The sequence below is a fragment of the Zingiber officinale genome, chromosome 10A (genome assembly GCF_018446385.1).
Source record: "Zingiber officinale cultivar Zhangliang chromosome 10A, Zo_v1.1, whole genome shotgun sequence".
In the NCBI taxonomy this organism is placed as follows: Eukaryota; Viridiplantae; Streptophyta; class Magnoliopsida; order Zingiberales; family Zingiberaceae; genus Zingiber; species Zingiber officinale.
In genome coordinates, this window is record NC_056004.1 from 92,148,805 (window position 1) to 92,169,754 (window position 20,950).

General features: G+C 32.5%; 1 protein-coding gene across 2 annotated transcripts; it reads right to left on the reverse strand.

Moving 5' to 3' along the window:
• Nucleotides 1-296: 296 nt before the first annotated feature.
• On the reverse strand, nucleotides 297-20,892 carry LOC122027044 (probable V-type proton ATPase subunit H). 2 transcript variants are annotated; one of them, XM_042585845.1, is made up of 12 exons: nucleotides 20,683-20,892; nucleotides 16,894-16,999; nucleotides 16,029-16,154; nucleotides 7,131-7,233; nucleotides 6,988-7,051; nucleotides 6,055-6,120; nucleotides 5,869-5,983; nucleotides 5,281-5,442; nucleotides 2,500-2,625; nucleotides 2,299-2,424; nucleotides 1,436-1,615; nucleotides 297-911 (listed from the first exon to the last, which is right to left on the reverse strand). In XM_042585845.1, exons 2-12 carry the CDS (start codon nucleotides 16,921-16,923, stop codon nucleotides 663-665), a joined length of 1,347 nt encoding a protein of 448 aa, XP_042441779.1. In that variant the 5' UTR covers nucleotides 16,924-16,999; nucleotides 20,683-20,892; the 3' UTR covers nucleotides 297-662. The 2 variants fall into 2 exon arrangements, with proteins under 2 accessions (XP_042441779.1, XP_042441778.1); XM_042585844.1 differs by having other exon boundaries at nucleotides 20,627-20,892.
• Between the last annotated feature and the right edge of the window lie 58 nt (nucleotides 20,893-20,950).

A 20,950-nucleotide genomic window follows, 5' to 3' on the forward strand; every position in this document is an offset into this window, starting at 1 on the left:
ATTGTTAGCTACACAACCTATTAATTATAAGCCTAATCTATTTAATTATTAATTAAATAGGCAGGCGACCAAACTTGCATAAGATGATTGGTTTAACCAGTTTAAAATCTTCTGTGGATTATAAGTTGTGGCCTGGAGCTTACAAATATGGTGTCGGTCAATGTGTCAATGCATTTAAGACTCATCAACTAGAATTGACACCTCTATTGTCGTAAATAATTCACCTAGAATCTAGCCATAATTAGCCACTGGATCTTATCTAAGTGTAGACCACAGTCTATGAGGGTTCAGATATCTTTACTTCAGCTCACCCAAGTATAGACCCCAGTCCACGAGGGTTCAAGGTTTCTGAATTGAAAGATCAAAAAGCCAATACAGTATTTGATAGTAACTCAACAATGAACACAAGATTATGCTGGTCGCTTATTTCAGGTATCCTCATCGAGTTAAACATTACCCGATCACATAAAATTGAGCTTACAATTTATTACAAGAAACAACAAAAAAAAATGCTTTTTTTTATAAGACACCACCCTGACAAGAGTAGAGCACCCCAGATTTATCAAGAAATCACATGACTCTGGGGATACAAGCCAGGGATCACAATATCAACATGAGAGATGGTAACGGAGAGGCCGAGTTCCAACTCAAGGAACATTGGCTTAAGACTGTAAAAAGCTAGCATACTTGGCCCCAAGGAAAAGCCTTTGGATGCATAGAAGGGCATTCTTCGTCACCTCAGCATTTTCATGATTCATGAGCTTCATCACTCTGTCCTTGGCCTTCAGGTCTGACACGATGATTCTTCCAGCAGGATGATACTTGATAAACTGAGAAAGATCATAGCATGCAACAGCAAGAGCCCTAGGATCGGTAGAAGTGTCAAGGATTGTGATCAGAACACGCAGAATCTGCACAAAACATTCTGAAGTTAAATGCAGGCCAACATTTTCCCCATCTTCATGTCCATTAATAAAGATGGTGCAATTTCAAAACTTAATTAGAAATTAATCTCATTATTAAACACATCACCTGACAATTACACAATGGCCGAATTCAGATTAATGAAACCAATTTTTGTACATTGTTATTTGAGGGAGAGAAAAAAAACAAACTAGAAACCCCTGATTGAGATTAGTGAACAGGCACTACGTGGTCAGGAGACTTCGAACATAAGCCTGTGCCGCCTTTTTAATTTACAAGTACTATCATAAAAGGTAAAAGTCAACAACACCAAAGCAAAACAACATCACCATGTAGCTACAGCCTACATTTGCCACTGCAACTGTGACAAGCATTCTTCATCAAGTTTGTTCCCAGTAATATAATCACAATGAAAGAATAATATTACTTAACCACATATGATATGGATGTATGATCAAACCAATGGCCTTGTATGAGATTTCTCTTGAAAGCACATAAACAAAAAGAATACCTGGAAATCATTTTCTTCAAAATTTGTAATATTCTCTTTCCAGAACCCTGGATCCTTGTGCACAGGATACCAGTCAAGATGACCCAAAAGAACTTCCTGCTTGTACTTATCAAAGGAACTCAAATTTTTTAGGTGAACTTGAAGTCCATCTTCCAGTTGATTCAGAGCATCCAATAAATCCTAGATGGAAAAAATGCATGGTTAAAAGATGCAAATATTAAAATACACGACAAAATATGCACAAAATAAAATAACATAAGGCTGAAAAGCGATTACATGGTGAATTTTAATCTCATTCGGTATGAAATTGCTCTAGTAAAATGCAAATATGTGATAACTAGTTTGAAAAGAAAGCATTGACTTCAAATAGGTCATTTGTAATTTCAAAATATGCAAGGAAAAAACCCACAATTTTTGTGGCAACAAATATGGAGGTCAATGATGATAATGGCATTCTGTCATATGTTGACAAGTGCTGAGCCATTTTCTCCAAAAAACTGTTGGCACAATGATAGGACTAGCAGCATTCCATTACCCATATATTTCTCTTAGAATGATTATCATACAAATGTCCATGGTGATTTCACTGTATCTATGACAAGGCTTTATTCATTTACTTTGCAAGGTCCTCTATATCCAGAGTAGCTTTTCAATCTTAAAAATCAGTATTTATCTCACAATCAGGAGTAACAATCCCAATGAATAGTTTGGTTCATGTTAAACCTAAATCCAAGGTATTTTCTTACATTTACCTTATGGAGTTTAGGATAGTAAAGATTCAAGTGTTCATGTATATGATTTCTAACTGATTATGATTTTAAAACTAATACGCATCATAAAGCATGAAAGGGATGAGATATAACCTCATCACTCCATGCCTGAGCTTTTAGAGACTGAACAATCTGTGGTAATCCAACATCAATCATCTGTGCTCCACATGCTGCCTTGGGTAGCAAATTGCGCAATGTCAAAACAATAACCCTCACAACCTGCAAAATACACACTTTGAGATTCTTCATATCCCTACTACATATAGAAAAATGGAGGCAGTCACAAAATCAAACCTTTTCTTTTGTTGAACCTTTTACAACTTCAACTAGCCTTGGCATAGCCCTAGTAGTGGCCAAGTAGTCAACTGCTCCATCATAGTATGACAAGAGCCAAATGCAAAGGCAAGTTTCATAAAGAAGCTGGAAAAAAAGGAGCAGATTCAGTGTTCACCAAAAACAGTGTCAAGGTTTAGTGTGCCATTCTTAAGCATGTATATGTCCATTTAACAATGTCATTATTACCAGCATTATTAACGACATGTGCACTGGCTGTTAAGATTCAAGTTTGCCTAAAGATCTTGGCCAAATAAAGCGCCTCATTCTAAATGACAGTACAAATGCATAGAACAAAATACAATCTCAAAAAAAGATCAAGTCCAGATCAGAAATGCTTAATCACATAACAAGGAGCGTGTGAAGTAAAAGGTGGGAATATTCACAAATTTAGTAGTATTGGTCAGAGTAGCCAATACCAAAAATCTATTAATATTTACATATTTCTTTGATTAATTGACTAAATAATTTGTATTCTTGACAAACTATCAGAAAGTAAAGCATATGGCATAAGATGAAAATTCACAGACCAATGAATATGGAGTTAAACCCTTAGACAAGCTTGAGAAATTTATTAGTTATCCAAAATATCCAATAAAACATATATTAAGGTAGATGTCCAAGGTATTTGGAATCAACTACACGGACCTAATCCTTTATTTAATTGATAATGTGTAATTTTTTTAGAGTAACTCAATAATTTGTATACACTTGTGTTGCCCAATTAAAAAACATTATTTAAATAAATATTTATTGGCGAGCAGAGCCCAAAATAAAAGGGTATTAAATTGTTGGCCACTGCATATGGAATTGAGCTCCTTACACAAGCTCATATGGCAATGGTGCAAATGGAATTGAGCTCCTTAAAGCTTGACAAATCTAGTTGGGCAACTTTACAATTGTCCATTTGAATTTTGATGTGTAAGGATACTTACAAATCTACCAAAACCCAGATTAAAATTTGCTTTGCAAAATGGTTTCTGAAATACACCCACAAAAAAAAAAGGCTTGGGGAATCTAGTCCTTTGCAATGGAGAGAATAATGAGTTAAAATTTCCCAAATTGAGACAATCTGGGTTGTTCGACAGTAAGGGTAACCTATCTAGCCCCCAAACACTAAGAGAATTCACAGATTAGCTTGTGTTCATCCAGCACCAAATTGAAACAAGCATGTGAACCCATCTAAGAGAATTCATAAATCTCAAGTAATATATAATAATTCTTAATTCAATATGAGAAAGACACATGCAGTATCTGGTCAGGTTCTTTACTTCTTCAATCAACTAAATTGAAATATAGGACAGGTAGAAGATTTTGTGAGCTTTTTTCTTCATTGATCAATCAATTTCTAGCTACTTTTTCATTATTTGACACTTCACATGCAACTAAGGGTAACCTATCTAGCCACCAAACACTAAGACAATTCACAGATTAGCTTCTGTTCATCCAGCACCAAATTGCAACAGGCATGTGAACCCATCTAAAGAGATCTCATAAATCTCAAATAATGTATAATAATTCAATATGAGTAAGACACATGCAGTATGTGGTCAGGTTCTTTGTTTCTTCAATCAACTAAATTGCAATATGGGACAGGTAGAAGATTTTGTGAGCTTTTTTCTTCATTGATTAATCAATTTCTAGCTACTTTTCCATTCTTTAACGCTTCCTCCACATCACATCAGAATGAGTAGAAATGATAAATGGGTACAATTGTAGCAATATGAATGTTTCTTGACCTAGCTTCTCCATTAGTAGATTCAATGGTGCCTATGACATTCAACACAGGTTACTAGCAGCATTATGTACCTCGGGCAATCCGAATGTGGATATGCAAACTTATGGCATTGACAGCTTTTCTAAAGGTTTTAAACCCCAAATTGATGGATGAGGATCAGCCTACCAACACTTAGCTCACTGCAATTGGAAGGGTTTTGACAAAAAAAAATAAAAATCAAAAATAGGCTTAATTTACTATCTTATAACTTATTTGAGGGATGATCGTAATCGGTGAGTCAATTCAAATCAAAACAATCAAACAAAATATCAAACTATCATTCGAGCTAATGAAAGATAGTGTCTTTTTCTATTATTTTTCGATCAAAAAGACATTGTGAATAAAGCAGAGGTTATAGGTGCACTTCACAGCCGATGCATAGATACCAATGTGTCGACAGGTATGGTATGCTACCAGAAATGCACCTAAGAGGCCAAGGAATGATATTAGTAGTAGATCGAGATTTTAAACACATCATGTGGGTTCCTAGGTGAGTTCTTGGGTGACTTGTGATGATACTGATCTGTACGAGGACAAATATGTGAATTCATTCATATAGAAGAGAGTTGTAAAGAATTCATGTTTCTTGGAAAGAGTGCTACAGCCTATTTTCAGGATTTTCCGTGGCTGGTTTTTCATCTGATGATCACATAAAGATACAACATCAACATGACCATTCTAAACCGCAGCCATCTCTCTAGTTCTCATTTCCATTGCACTGACACTACACTTTTGCATGAACCATTTATGTACCATTAAACATGTTCAAGGATATAAAAGGTGACATGAAATTACTAATGCATGCAATATATGATCAAACCTACTATTTGATGGTATTAACCCCAAAAAAATACATGATTACTAAATATCAAAAAAGCATCAAAGAATTCTGCAAGTTCAAATCTATAATCACATCTGCAGGAATCTAAACCCATCACATCTGCAGGAATCTATAATTGCATTACCTGGATGGACTGCTGAGTTGATGCTGGTGAAATCAACGGAATTAACAGTTTGATACCGTCTGCTTGAACAAATGAAGTCCTTACAGAGGGTTCTCTTAGCAAATTCGTCAGGCAATTTATGGCCAAAGGTAAAGAACATGCAGGATGAGATGGGTTATTCAGCTGAAAATCAAACACTTTCAGTTAGAAAAAACAACATATTAGTGATGTTTCAATATCTTCGGTGATCTACTAGTTCAGTTGAGATAAATTTTTAGAAGCATTCCTTAAATGGCAGGTGGTGGAGTTCAAAAAAATATTCTGTCAGTAAACTAAATGCTACCTAAATACAACTCAAGCAAGTAACCTAGAAATTATGAAACTGATAAAAATAACAAATCAAGTGAAATTTAGAAAGCACTTCGAGTAGTATTTTCAAGTTATATGTTCCAACATTAACAATTTACCTATATGTAAAATCAGCTCAAGTCGAAATATCACAATTATTATGTATGAAGTAAAATTTATTAGTTGTACCTTGTGGAGTTTAGAAAAAAAAACTGATACAAAGTTGTATGCTGAGAAATTGCATTAAGCACAGATTTTAACCTGAAAACAAAGCCAATTAAGTAGTCCTTCTAGAACATCATCTATAGTTGAGTTGCTTCCTGACTGTGAGGTTTCTCCATTTATAGTGAAGGCATCACGAGCTTTTTGTCGAACACTGCAAAGATAAACTATAAATTTCATTGAATTAAATTATCAAAAATGAATGTCATTTAATAATGCAAGTACCTCACTATTAGAGTCAATATTTTACAGCTCTTCTCTTGTATGAACCAATTTCCCTCATGAAGCCATCTGATAATTTGGACATGTGATTTGTTAATAGGATAAATAAAAATCAAAAAAATTTCTATACAACATGAAGTCATGAATTAGTTATGCAAGGAAACAAGGCAACAAACCTATAATTAAAAGAGGATCTTAGAAAACAGAAATAATTTCAAGGAAAGAAAATAAAATTTGCATGTCAGTGACCTTAAAAAATAGAATATTCGTTGTGCGTTAAAAGTTTTATCCTTTGTTGCATAATGCCCTTTAATATGATCCACCAGAATTTACCTTTGCTTGAAAAATGATTCCATTCATTTTTTAGAAAACCCTAATCAAGGTTGGGAATAAGTTAAAGTTCTGTAATTGAAAGGTAAAACTAAAAGCATTCTGCAAACTTCTGGGTCATCTTGCGAATAAAAAATAAACTCTGAAGGCATGTTACAAAATTCCAATGGTCATTTTGAAAAAGAGTTCGGCTTTAGGAGAGAAGAAAATTTCCTAAAAAAGAAAGCCAATGAAACCAAAAACACCATATCTTTGGAAACTAATACATAAATACAAATTCAAAATCGAGTTAGACACAAGATATCACTAACTTGAATTTATCCACACCATATAAATTTTCATTTTTCACTGCAAAATCCACTACAACCACTGAACAAAGACACAACTGATACAAAAACAACAATGTTAATTTGCTAAAATAAAGACACCTAATGCATAAAATAAACTTGTTAATTCAGACACACTAAAGTTCCAACTGCAATAAAGATTCCTCATGATTCAGTCAACGAGAATATAGTAGTTTCAATTGTCAGACCTCAAAGATGAAATTAATTGCTATTCTTCTTGATAATAATATGTGATGCCCGAATGTTGAAAATAACTTAACTTAAGAAAGGTCGGTAAGTGTCTTCACTTGTTTTATGAAATAGACCAGAGCGTTTGGGATTTGCTGCAAATAACAGCATGAAGTAGATTGAGATAAGTAACATGAGACAAAACTCTTGCCCTATTAATTCACCATATCTTACCTGTAAGCATTTCATCAATAAGAGCAAGCACATATTCCACTGTTTCTTCCTTGGATATATCACGTAAAATATCTGTGAACACCCGTACATAAGATGGTCCATCCTGTCAAAATTGAGGTTTAAATTGAGCAGTATACTGAAATTAATCAGACAACAAAGTGTTTTATTGGTAACTAATATTTAAATGCGTAGTAGATAGGAGAACCAATACAACAACAGTTCTACGCTATTGCTCTATCTCATACTATACTATCATCTATACTTAAATAAATTTTATCTTATTTTATTATTACTAACAAAGTCTTTTTTAATTTTCCTCTTCCTATATTTGTCATAATTTCACATCGCCTAATCAGAACATTTATTAGTCGTCTAAGTACATATATGCATCATCTTAAACGTATCCCTTAGAATTATCCCCATGTAACTCTGACTTTCTCTTTGATACTCTTATTTTGTATTCTGTCCTATGTCCACACATCCACCTTAACTTCCTTATTTCTGCAACTCTCATCTTCTGCTCATGTGCTCAAATCATAGCCCAACATTCAACATTATATAACATAATAGATCTAACCATCATTTTATAGAACTTCCCTTTAACTTTCAAAGGTACTTTATGATCACATAAAACAACGACACCCTCCTCCATTTTAACCATCTTGTTTGTATTCTATATAAGGCATCTCTCTCGATCCCTCCGTTGTTTTGCAAAAACGATACTAAATGCTTAAAATTCTACAACTCGTCTCTCCTATTTTAACAATTGCCTCATTACTCCTAATATTGCTAAACTTAAATTCTATATATTTTGTTTTTATTCTATTAAGCCTAAAACATTTCATTTCTAGTGTTTCCCGCTAAGATTCTAGTTTAATATTTACGTCTTCAGGTGTCTCATCTACAAAAACAATATCAAACAACATACACTGTGTTTTGAATGTGTCTTCATCATGATTAGTGTAAAAAGATAGGAACTTAGAGGTTAACTCTATCTTTATTGAAAATGTTTTAATTAATCCGTATGAAATCTTCACTCTGGTCGTTATATTTTTGTATATATCCTTAATTAGTTCAATATATATTACGCTATCATCTTTCTTTTCTAGAATTCTCCATATAATTTCTCTTGTAATTCTAACATAAGTTTTTTCTAAGTCAATGAATACCATATGTAGATCTTGCTTTTGCTCACGCTATTTTTCACTTAGTTGTCTGATAAAATGTATAGCTTCTATTGTCGACCTTCCAGAAATGAACCCAAATTAATTTTTGATTACCGTGGTCTCCTTTCTTAACCTCTTTTCTATTACTCTTTCCCAAATTTCATGGTATGACTCATTAGTTTAATACCTCTATAGATTGCACAATTTTGTATGTATGTCTTATATAAGGAAAGTAGAATGCTTATCCTCCGATCAGGCATTTTTTTTGTTTTCAATATCATGTTAAATAATTTTGTACCATGTCTCTATTGGAATATCATCTGATCTAAAGATTTTTCCATTTTGCATCTTATTTAAAATTTATTCTATTACAAAAATTTGAATTCTACGATAAAAATTTAAATTTCTATATTCATTTGATATACTTTCTTAACCTCTATAATACTTACCGTGGTCTCCTTTCTTAACCTCTTTTCTATTACTCTTTCCCAAATTTCATGGTATGACTCATTAGTTTAATACCCCTATAGTTTGCACAATTTTTTACATCTGTCTTATATAAGGGAACTAGAATACTTACTCTCCGATCAGGCATGTTTTTCGTTTTCAATATCATGTTAAATAATTTTGTACCATGCCCCTATCGGAATATCATCTAATCTAATGAATTTTTCATTTTGCATCCCATTTAAAATTTATTCTACTTCAGAAGTTTGAATTTACGATAAAAATTTAAATTTTTATATTCATTTGACCTACTTAAATTACCTAAGTTAAGTTGGTCACCTAAACATTCATTAAAAAGTTGATGAAAATAACTCTTCTACCGTTCTTTTATTTCTACATCATTTACTAGTACCTTATCGCATTCACCTTTAATACATCTTGTTTGGGTACGATCTCTTGTCTTCCTCCCTATCATTTTAGCTATTCTATAAATGTCTCTTTCCTCTTCTTTTGTATCCAATTTTTAATATAACCGTTCAAAAGTTTCATTTTTTTGTTTCATTCATTACTTTCTTAGCCACTTTCTTGGCTATTGTATATTTTTTAAATTTTCATCAGTCTTACAAATATATAATTCCTTATAGACGGTTCATTTTTTCGTCACTTTCTTTTATCTTATTCCACCATTAAGATTCCTTATTCGTTGGCGCACCTACTATTTTTAACTTTGATACTATCTTATCTCATGTCATATTAGAGTCACTGTATATTTCACCTAACGTTTGCACTCGTACCTTCTCTTTAAATATATTTTAGTTCACATCCTTTAACTTCCACCACTTAATTCTAAGAATCGTGTATTGAAATGTATATCCAACACTACTAACTTATATTAGGTAGTTAAGTTTTCTTACCTTGCAAATTTTACAGATCTTTCCATCCCTATTCCTAACCATAAGAAAATCAATTTGCGATTTATTATTTCCACTTTTGAACGTGATCAAATGTTCTCTTTTATTAAAAAATGTATTAGCTAGTATAAAATCATATTCTATCACAAAATCCAATATAATTTTCCCTTAATCATTTCTTATTCCAAACCCATAACTCATATGCACCCTCTCATATTCTTCATTTTTCACTCTGACATGTCATTTCGATCGCCTCCTATTAAAATCATTTCATTTGATGAAATATTTTGTAATACTTCATCTAAGTCGTCCCAAAATCTTGATTTGGTATATTTATCTAATACTACTTGAGGTGTATATATACTAATTACGTTCATAGTTTCTTTTGTCACTACCATCTTGAGAGCTATAATTTTATCTTCCTTTCTATCTAATTTTACAACTTCATCCTTTAACGAACTATCTATAACCATACCTACTCCATTTCTTGTTTTATTCTTTCTTGTGTAAGCCGAGTTCTCTATTATCTTTACCTTCTCGCCTACCTATTTTAACTCTTGTATACCCAAAATACTAATTCTTCTCCTAATCATCGTATCCACTATCTCCATTGTCTAACAAGTGAGAGTTCCTATGTTCATGTTCCAAATCTTAGACTATTAATTTTCCTATAATTTTTTTTTCTTCCAACTTATGGTGTGAAAACTCTTACTTATTTAACACTACACCTAAGTTCTCATGGAAATATGGCGATCATTGCCAATTGTAAATACATTACAATCGGACCCTGCAATGCGAACTTTTACATATTCAACATTAGTATTAGCATAATAATTTAATGTATTCATTAATTGAACATTTGTTATAGTTTAACGCTAGCTGACAATCTAACGCAACCCTCTTTTATCAGAGCTTGGGACCGACCATGACTAGTTCATTATGGGTGGAGTTGCAGGAGAACTAATAAGTATCACAAATCTTTGGTCAATTTTTCGAAGCTAATTTCGGTGAAAAAAAATCATTAAGCTTGTATTATCGACTCCCAATAACTCAAGTGAATACTTTGAAATGTTTAAATAGCCAGAGAAAGTATTAAGGATATCTAATCAATTTAAACTAGAACTAGTGTTATGAAACAATATCAAGTGGCAAGGGTCAAGAAAAGTAATGTGTCATAATAAATCAAGGAGAATAATAGCTAAATGCGTCAACCATAGCGGTAGCCAAGATTAAATAGAATGCTAATTAAATGTTTATCATGTTCTAAAGAGCAACAAATAATAACCTTAAACAAATATGACCTTACATCAATGTACATTTAGATGGAAATAAGATGCTAAAAGAGCAATTTGATTAAGACAAATTACAATTAGAATCAGATTAAACATGGTTAAGCACCTTTACATAGGATATGGAAACTCATTTGACATTACATTTTTATAACATCATGGATTCCAGAATTAGAAGCCTTCAGAAGTCATCTATGTACTACATATTTGTAATTTGGGGAGCTGAGAATTGTAGGTTGCTCTCTTCAATAGGAACATGACGCATTTTCAATAAAATAAATGCTGAGAAAGGGATGCAGAATCCTGAAGATGATCTAGTGCACTAAATTATCATCAATGTCCCACAAATCAACAGGGATGTGACAATATTTAATCATAGCCAGTTCCAAACAGTTTGTGGTGATCAAATACATCAAAAAGGCAATAACATATTTAAAAGGCTGTTAATTAATTAAAAGTCTTAAATTTTCAAGAAGTTTATGCAAATCTTTGATTTACTTTAAATTAATACCAATTATTTTTAAATTGTTTCCGTATTATTATATTGTTGTCTGGTCAACAAAATTGCCAATGCAGGATGATTAAAAATGCACAACTGGATTTGTTGTGACCTTGTCATGTTCACCTTTAAAATAATTTTTTTTATAAATTTGTAGTTTCCAAGCTCTAGATGAGAATTCATCAGTAATTGCTCCAAATCTTTAGGGCACCTCCAATAGAAAGATTTGTAAAATGAAGCTAACCTTAAATAAACAACTAAAAACTAACTAGAAGAAACCGATTTAAGAATGAATACCTCCATGAGGAGTCAAAGATGAAAGCATGGTATCATTTCACCCTAGAGGTTTGTGAAACATCATACCAAATTACTATGAACATTCTGAGCCATAAATGACTTCTGAAATTATCCAAGAGGAATTTCTAGAGTTAGATTATTTAGTTCAATTTGGTTAAGACACCTTTAGATTGTATTTAATGGGTTGAAGCTTAACAAGGGTCAGTTTATATTACACCGTCCTACAAATAGCTAATGGATATATTTTCACCCTGAGATGCATTTTGGGTCATGACCGTTGTGTGGAATAATCTAAGAAAAATCACGAAGCTAATAGAGATTAAAATTAAAGAGAAATTGAATTGCAACATTTTTAGCTTATAGCTTATTAAGAGCCAATTTGATTAATTCTAACCTCTGAGTGCCTTGTGGAATATATTTTAACCCTGGAATGGTATTCCAACCAATGATCAACATGTGAAATTATCCAAGAGAAATTATTCATTCTACTTTAGAATCAAACTACTGTGATAAATAGAATTGTGGATCTTCACATTATAACTTCCGAAGGGTCAATTTATAACAATCCATGAGTGATTTGCAGAATAAGTGTTACTCTTGGATGACATTTTGGCCTATGATCAACTTGTGAAATTATCTAAGAGGAATCTTTAGATTGACAAAAGATCATACTAGTAAGTAAAATTTAATTATGACATCTTCTGGTTGTAGCTTATGAAGAATTAGTTTATATTGTTTCAATCTACGATCCACTTGTGGAATTATCTGAGAGAAACAACAAATCCTATATTTTTGGTTTCTGCTTGTGAAGATGTCAACAACTTATTCTTTATTGTGAACCATGAGTCACTTATGTAATAAATTTATACGAAGGATAAAGCTTTTGAAGTGTTGATCTGAACCAGTAGGCACAGGTAGAATTACTATTTCACTCACCGACCAACACATGGAGCACTACAAAATTGTGAGACTACAACACCATGCGACTGGCGAATGAAAATACAGTTTATTTAATCAATGTTTAAAAAATGATAATTTATTCAATCAATGCTTTAAAACAACTAGTAGTTTATTACTAAAATTTGTTATTTTAATATGACTTGGATAAAAAAACTAAAATCTGGGTGAAAACCCTTGCAGTATACATTGCCTGTTATGATTCATTAAACATCTAGAATAGAAAAGTGAATAACTCACATGAAAGACTATATAAGAGAAAATAGCAATGTGTATGCATGCAACACAGAAATGTGCGAAGAAATGTCAGCATATGACGCAAAAAATAAAACAAAGTGGAATGCTAGAATGCCAGAGTTAACCTGTATAGCATGGACACTCAATTAAAAAAAAATTAGTGTCGGACACGTACACGACACACAAATAAGCATGTCAAATATGGCAAAAATCGTGTCATTGACTTTTTTAAAGTGAGTTGGATACGGCTAGGACACGGATGGGACACGTTTCTAAATACGTTTGGGCTCAATTGCAAAAAATTAAAAGTTACAAGGGTTAAATTGAAAAACAATAAATTTCTAAGGACTAACTAATAAATAAATAAAAATGAATTAAGCTTTAAAAAGTCCTAAATTTGTCCTTTCTTCGGTCTTTCATGCTCCCGATCATTTCATACTCTCAGTTCTTTCATCATTAATCATCATAACACCACTCGTTGCTGCTTGCTGCCGCACTCCAATTTTTAGCAAGTTTACTTTTCTATTTTTTTCTTCTAAACTCACTGCTCAGAATTTGTTTTTTCTTTTGGGAATTGTGTCTTCTTAATTGTTGTTTTTTAGCCAAAAATTTAAAATGTTCAGCCTATTTTGCAATGGAATAACACTTCTTTAATTTGTTACACCAAAAGAAAAAATATTGACCAGTAGGATGTTGGAAAGTCTATTGAGCAATATGTCTATGTTATTTTCAACCTATTTGCCATAGAAAGTTGTCAAAATGAGAGTGGACAGAAGGATGTTAATGATTATTCTCCTATGTGAAAATTTGAAGTCAAGGTGGAAAAGGCAGTTGAAGGAGGAAATGTCACTTGGTCATGCAATATATGTACTAAAGTGTGCAAAGGATCATATTCGAGGGTGAAAGCACACTCGTTAAAACAAAAATGTGCTGGAATTGCTGGTTGTACTACTGTTAAACTGGATCAAATGAAGTGTATGCAATAACTTGTGGATGATGCGGAATTGAAAAAGAAGAATTCTAAACAAAAAGAAGTTTCGTTGCCTTCGCCATCTATATCATCAAACATGGCTTTAAAATCCTCATTTAGTGGTGCTTTGCAAAGTGATGATCCAACTCCAACAAAGAAAAGAAAAGGACCACCTGCCTCTCTTGAAAAAGCTTTTAACTTGAATGCTAGAGATGAACTCCACTCTAAAATTGCGAGGTTTTACACTAGGGGGTTATCTTTCAATATTGCTAGGAATCCTCATTATGTTTGTGCTTTCAGCTTGGCTACTCAACGTATCTTCCACTTGGATATAATTTATTGAGAACTTCACTTCTTCAAAAAGAAAAAACTCATATTGAAAAGTTGTAAGAGCCAACAAAAGCTAGTTGGATGTGCAAGGAAGACCGCTAATTAATATCATAGCCATGTGTGAAAGTGGTCCTATGTTTTTGAAAGCGATAAATTGCAAAGGTGAGTACAAGGATAAAATTTTCATCTCTAAGTTGCTCATTAATGCCATAAATGAAGTGGGACATCATAATATTGTCCAAGTGGTGACCGATAATGATCCTATTTGCAAAGATGTTGGGTTACTCATTGAGGCAAAGTACCCACACATATTTTGGACTCCTTGTGTTGTGCACACATTGAATTTTACTTTGAAGAATATTTGTGCACCGACTGACTCTTACAAAACAAAGAAGCCTTTGATGAGTGGAAGTGAATAGCAGAAATAGCAAATGATGCATCAATGTTCAAGAATTTTATCATGAATCACAATATGAGATTATTGATGTTCAACGATAACTCAAACTTGAAGATGCTATCACTTGAGCATACTCGATTTGCTTCCACGATCATTATGCTTAAAAAGTTTAGACAAATTAAGAAATGTCTTGAAAACATGGTGATTAGTGCAAGATGGTATCTATACAAGTTGGAGGATGTAGCGAAGGCCAGAGCAACGAAGTACAAGATATTGGATGATCAACCTTGTCTTCATTTAGTCTATAAGTGGTGGGATGAAATGATAGAGAAAATGAGAGTTGCTATCTCAAAGGGCCTCATAGTGGAGATTCAAAATTTTATGAGGTTGTTCATAATATTCTGGTGGAGCGATAGAATAAAAGCAATACACCTCTACATTGTTTGGTGTATTCTTTCTAAATTTTAGCAAATTAAAAATATTAGTTCATGAATGATGTTAAACTATCAATCTTTTTACATAGGTATTATAGCCATGAGTGGCTCCAAATATCTCCCAATCATCTTTCTTCTCATAGGGACATCGAAGTTTCAAGGGAAAGGAAAAAGTGCATTGAAAGATATTACTCCAATTCATCTAAATGAAGAAGTGTCAATGAGGAGTTTGTCTCTTTTTCAGTTGTCATTGATGATTTTTCTGATAATGATACAATGTGTGATTGAGGTTAGATATATCCAACTAAGTGGTAGTTTATCCATGGTGCTTCTGCACTTCAAAGTTTAGCTTTAAAGCTACTTGGACAACCATCTTCTTCTTCTTCTTATGAGAGAAATTAGAGCACCTACAATTTCATACACTCATTGAAGAGGAACAAGATAACACCACAAAGAGCGGAAGATTTGGTGCATGTTCACTATAATCCTCGTCTTTATCTAGGAGACCACATTATAGTGAAGGAGAAAGTAAGATGTTGGAGCTGATGGATTTAATTCCATGAACATGGAGGGTGCTGCTATCCTTGAAATTGCCAATTTGTCTCTTGATGAACCTGAATTGGAGTCAGTCTCATTTACTGACGAAAGCGATGTTGGTGATGAGGTCGATTTGGATGTTTGATTTTTTTTTACTTGTTTAAGATGGATTTGGTGTTTTATATTTTGTTATGTTTACTTTTTGTTTGTAATAGATATTATGATTGATGTAATATGATTTTCTATTCTAGGATTTTTAATACTATATATATTTTTTAATAATTGTTGTATCCTAGCCGTATCGTGTCTTATATTTTCAAAATATTCCGTATCGCTGTATCCATGTCGTGTCCAATACGATACTTGTATCCAGGCAACATAGGAGTTAACAAACAGAATAAGAAAAAGAAAATAATCAGGTACTTACATCATCAAGCAAAGAAGCTTTTTGGCTTTCCGATTTTTTATCATAGCGCCTCAATAACTGAAGATGTGTACCAGTAATGAGCTTTGTAGACATGTAAGTTTCCCATGGTATATCACTCCTGAGAACCTTCAAATGCATAATGTTGGAAAAGAATGTGTTAATTATGTTTCTGTGACAGTAGATGCTTTAGAAAGGATCTACACCATCATCATCCTTCTGAAAATCAAATTAGTGTCACATTTATTATACTGCTCGGGTTGTTCTTTCCTAGTTAGTGAAATGAGGTAAAATCCTATTCAAAATCTAGTCTTTTAATGATTCAGATTATTTTTAGATTTAGTAACATTTTAGAAGACATGGTCATTTACTTTATAGTGGTAGTAAAGGCAATATAAAGAGGATTATTAATTCATGTACATCAGCTTCTGCTGCCACTTTTAGAAATGCCTGCATTCTGCAACAAATGCAACCTAAACATCTTAATATCTAAATCCCGTTTTGTAGCATATCTTGGAATTCCCTAATGAAAGGACTAAGAAGCTTGTAATTGTCATCATCATGGGAGACCAGGAAAGCTTCCAAAAGCGATTTAAAAGGTATAGGTTAGGGACTGTCTACTTTATTTCATAAGTTCATGAAGCTAAGGAAAAAAGAAATGTTTATGGAAAAAAGATAATTATGATTTCTCATGATTCAACCAATTCTTCACTTTTAAAATTAAGATAATTCCTTTTTGATTTTTTTAATCATAAAATTCATAAGAATAATCATGATCATAAACATGTTACATTCGAATGGAATTTCACTAAATTAGGTAACCAACAAACAGCTTTGAGATATAGAGGAGTAACATCAGATCACCAACCTCCTCTGTTGTCAGCTCAGCACGAGCCATTATTAACAATGAATTACACCACAATATATAACAGTGTCTTCAACTGGACTCCAGCAATAACAGATCTATATAAAACCTAAGAAAACAAAATCAAAATAATATTAAAAGATATGATGAATATGCAAACCAAATTTCCGAATAGTAGGAAAATTCGCAGAACTCATGATGATCATATTCTAGGATCAACTTATTATAGAGAAAAACTGAGACTAATTGAGGTTGGAGACCTCACATTGTGTCGTCGTTGATGCTCATGTTTTATATGTGATAGAAAACAAGATTCTGTGGATACTGGATACAGTGGTTCAGACTAGCTTTTAAACAATTGACAATGGAATGAGACTAAAACAAAACGAAGATATAATTTTAGTACTTAAAACTTCCAATAACCATATATCTATTTACATAGCCATTGCACATGCATAACTTTATAAACTTTAATTTACTTGAAGCAAAATTGTAGATACTTATTAAAATTAAATAAAATCAAATAATATTAGTTTTAACAATAAGAATGTTTATTATTTAATATTTCATATTATAGAACTTAATTGAAGAGGAGCTTTATGCAAAGGTAAAGTTATTGCCGTGTGACCTAAAGGTTATAAATTCGAGTCTCGAAAACAACCTCTTACAAAGCAAGGTAAAACTACATACAATAAACCCTTCCCGCAGACTCCGCATTGGCAGAGCTTCACGCACCAAGATGCTCTTTTTTTACAGATCTTAATTGGGACCTAAATCCCAAATGGAAAATCCATGAATTTTCAAAATCCGCCTAATTCAACCACATCGTTGGCCTAATTTCATTTGTTATCATCTATTTTCTAGAGGAATCTAAACTTATTTCTGGATAATTTTTCAAAATCCTAAGTGTTTTTAAACTTCTCTGATAACCTTTGTGAAATAATTGATTTCTCATATTTGACATTTTTTTGAGTAAAATGAACATTTCAAACCTATATCATAAAGCAAAGTTAAAATTATGCTAGATATGTGAACAATTCAATAAGACTATTAAATCATTGTATTTTTGCACAAGGAGTAATAACATCCTATAAGATGAATAACAAACATAAAAGTTAGAAAATGATTGTTAATATAGAATTTACAAAGATTTTTCATACAATTGAAAGTCTTCTAAGATTGCCTTAGATGGTCTTGGATGGTATAGTATTAAAAAATTATTTTCTTCAAGTGCTGTAAAACTTGAAATTGTCTAGGTGAATACGCACTTCAAATGCACTGCAGTTTGGTGCACACATGAACCAATATAACTTGATAAATAAAATTTCTTCTCCATTAGATGCCTAATAGATGGTTAATATTAACTATATGTTAATTCAAGTAACCAAGATTGTTCAGGTAGGTTTTCCTACAATTTTGGCACTGGGCATAGGATGATTTTTATTATTGATTTGACTTGCTTATTAAATGCTTATTAATTAACTGCTTTTAGAAGGTAAGTTTCAAACAATCTTCAATAAATTTTAAGGTAAAAAGTAGCAAAGCTAATTGCCAAATGAACAAAGTTGTTAGATGAAAGACATGTTTTTATGCACCTTTAGCATATGCAGTTTAAGGTTATAAATAACCAATGCAAACAGAGTCACTGCTTAAAAAAAAATAATCTATACAATGTTTCACCAAGAATCTTAATCTTCTAATCCTAATGAATATATCCTAACCTATCTGATGTCATAACAAATTTATTCTACCCTTAGAAATTTAATCCAAATTACATCATCAGTATCTTACACAACTACAAAACTAATAAAAGAAGTTAATAAATATATGGGATTAAAAAACTTATTTAACATTTCTCTCCCACACTTATTTTACAAAATCAGTCAACTTATTTTTTATTTTTTTAAATAAAATATTATATAATTTTTTGGTGGCCTGATGACACGACCTATTTATGTATGACACAACATGAATTACCACTAGCCACCCCTAATCATGATAAACTTTATGATAACATTTATATTTGTTTATTTATCTATTCAAACTTATTTACTAAAACAAGCTTAAAATTTAAATTTTAACCAAGCTTGACTATAGGAAACCTAGATTTACCAAATTTGCTAGTGGAATAATCTTCAATTATTTATATCACCCTTGAAAAGAAATCATTGGAATAGGAAGACAACTATCATTCACCATCTAAGAATCTTCTTAGTAGAGAGAATGAGAGTAAGAAAAATCAGTTATATGCATCTCTTGTCATGTTTTGTATCATTTATCACAATGTTCATGCATTCCATATACAATAACTACATGGTTGGATCCAATCTGCATTCCTTCATCTCTCACTCACACATCATGATATTCTCTCTAGAAAGTTTATACTTGATAAATAGGTTGTGCAACTAGACAAGTAGCTACAATTATAACTATGAATTTGTTACAAACCTCATAATAGCTACGACGCTTAAAAAAAGTCACTTTATCTTGTAGTATCCTAGATTTGTCATTTAATCAAAACATTTATAATCCCTCAATATGATCTTGTGTGTCACACCCCAGGTGGGTCTCCACAACCATCAGCATGGCATAGAATTCACAACAGTCATACATGTAAGATTAATTAAGCTTTTTAAAAAATTGTTATATCACAAAAAAGTTAATCTCGTTTTAAAAATAAGTTATCTACATAAATAGATTAATTCTTGTCTACCCATTTATATATTTAACTCGTGTTGTATGACTTTAATGATTCACCTATTAATCGTATTTTAACACAAACTAGATCTAGTCGTATAATTGATTCATGTCTAATTTTACAAGCTCTAATCATGACTAAACTTGACTTAGATTTGATTTGTTTACTATCCCTGGGGCCCTTCCCTAGAACCCCACATTAGTAGGAGTTTCGTGCACCGGACTGTCTTTTTTTTTTATTATCCTAAATCCAAGTAGACATAGAAATATTTTCATCTAAATAGAATTTAATCAATTAAGTTGATTTGTGAAAATAAAAAATCCAATAGAAAAACAGTGTCGCTGGCTTCCTCACTTATTTTGGTTTGTCACAGGCATCCCAAATCAATAACCTATAAGACATGTTCCTTCCATCAACACTTCAGTGGCATAAGACTTGCAAAGAACTCGACAAGGCACCGGGTGCATACAGGACCAGCCCATTTTTTCTTGCATTTTTATCCAACGCAAAATCCATGAACATTCAAGATTTGCAAATAATTTATTCTTTAATTCAATTTTTCCTATATTTAATTCATTAGATCTGCTTGTGCAAGTAAGTATCAAATTGATAAGTTCATACCCTCAATTCTTTTATTGTATCTTAAGTCTATTTTCTCAAAATTTTAATAAAATCTACTACATTCTTATATTTGTATCTTTTACGAATTTTATTTTGTTATTATCAAGTAGGCATATCTAGATAACGTTTAGAACTTTAGATTTTTATTATCGTCCAATTAAATTTCTATTTATCCTTGATGTTTCAACAAAAGAAATTTGTCATTCAATAAGCGAAAGTATTGTCAACGCATAGTCCATTCGTCGCCGTACACAAACAATGAGAAAACTAATTAGCACACCAATGAACCACAGTAATAGTGCAAGGTGATATAATCAGGACAATAAAAGTCATTCACGGTCAAATCCGCTAAGGAACCAGAAAAAAAAATGCAATTGATCGATACTACTGCTGTGGGATTGTTGTCCTTACACTCACCAACATATCTAACATAGCAATTATGATGCATATCAAGAAAGATCGGCCATCCCAACCTCTCGAGGACTTCCACACAGGTGACCTCCTCTTACGGTATTATCACCCGATGAAAGGATTGAAGAAGAGGAGCCTACGCTGCAATTCGTCAGGCTGCAGGCGCACCAGCTGAAGGGAGGGCGACGACAGCGGCGAAGCAGGCGGAAGGGGTGGGGTTCGTGTGAGAAAGGGCAGCGCTGCGGCGGGCTACGAACCAAGGGAATGCATTTTTAGGGTTTCGTCTTAGCCCGTAAGCAATCGAACCGAACCGGCCGAACCAGTCTACTT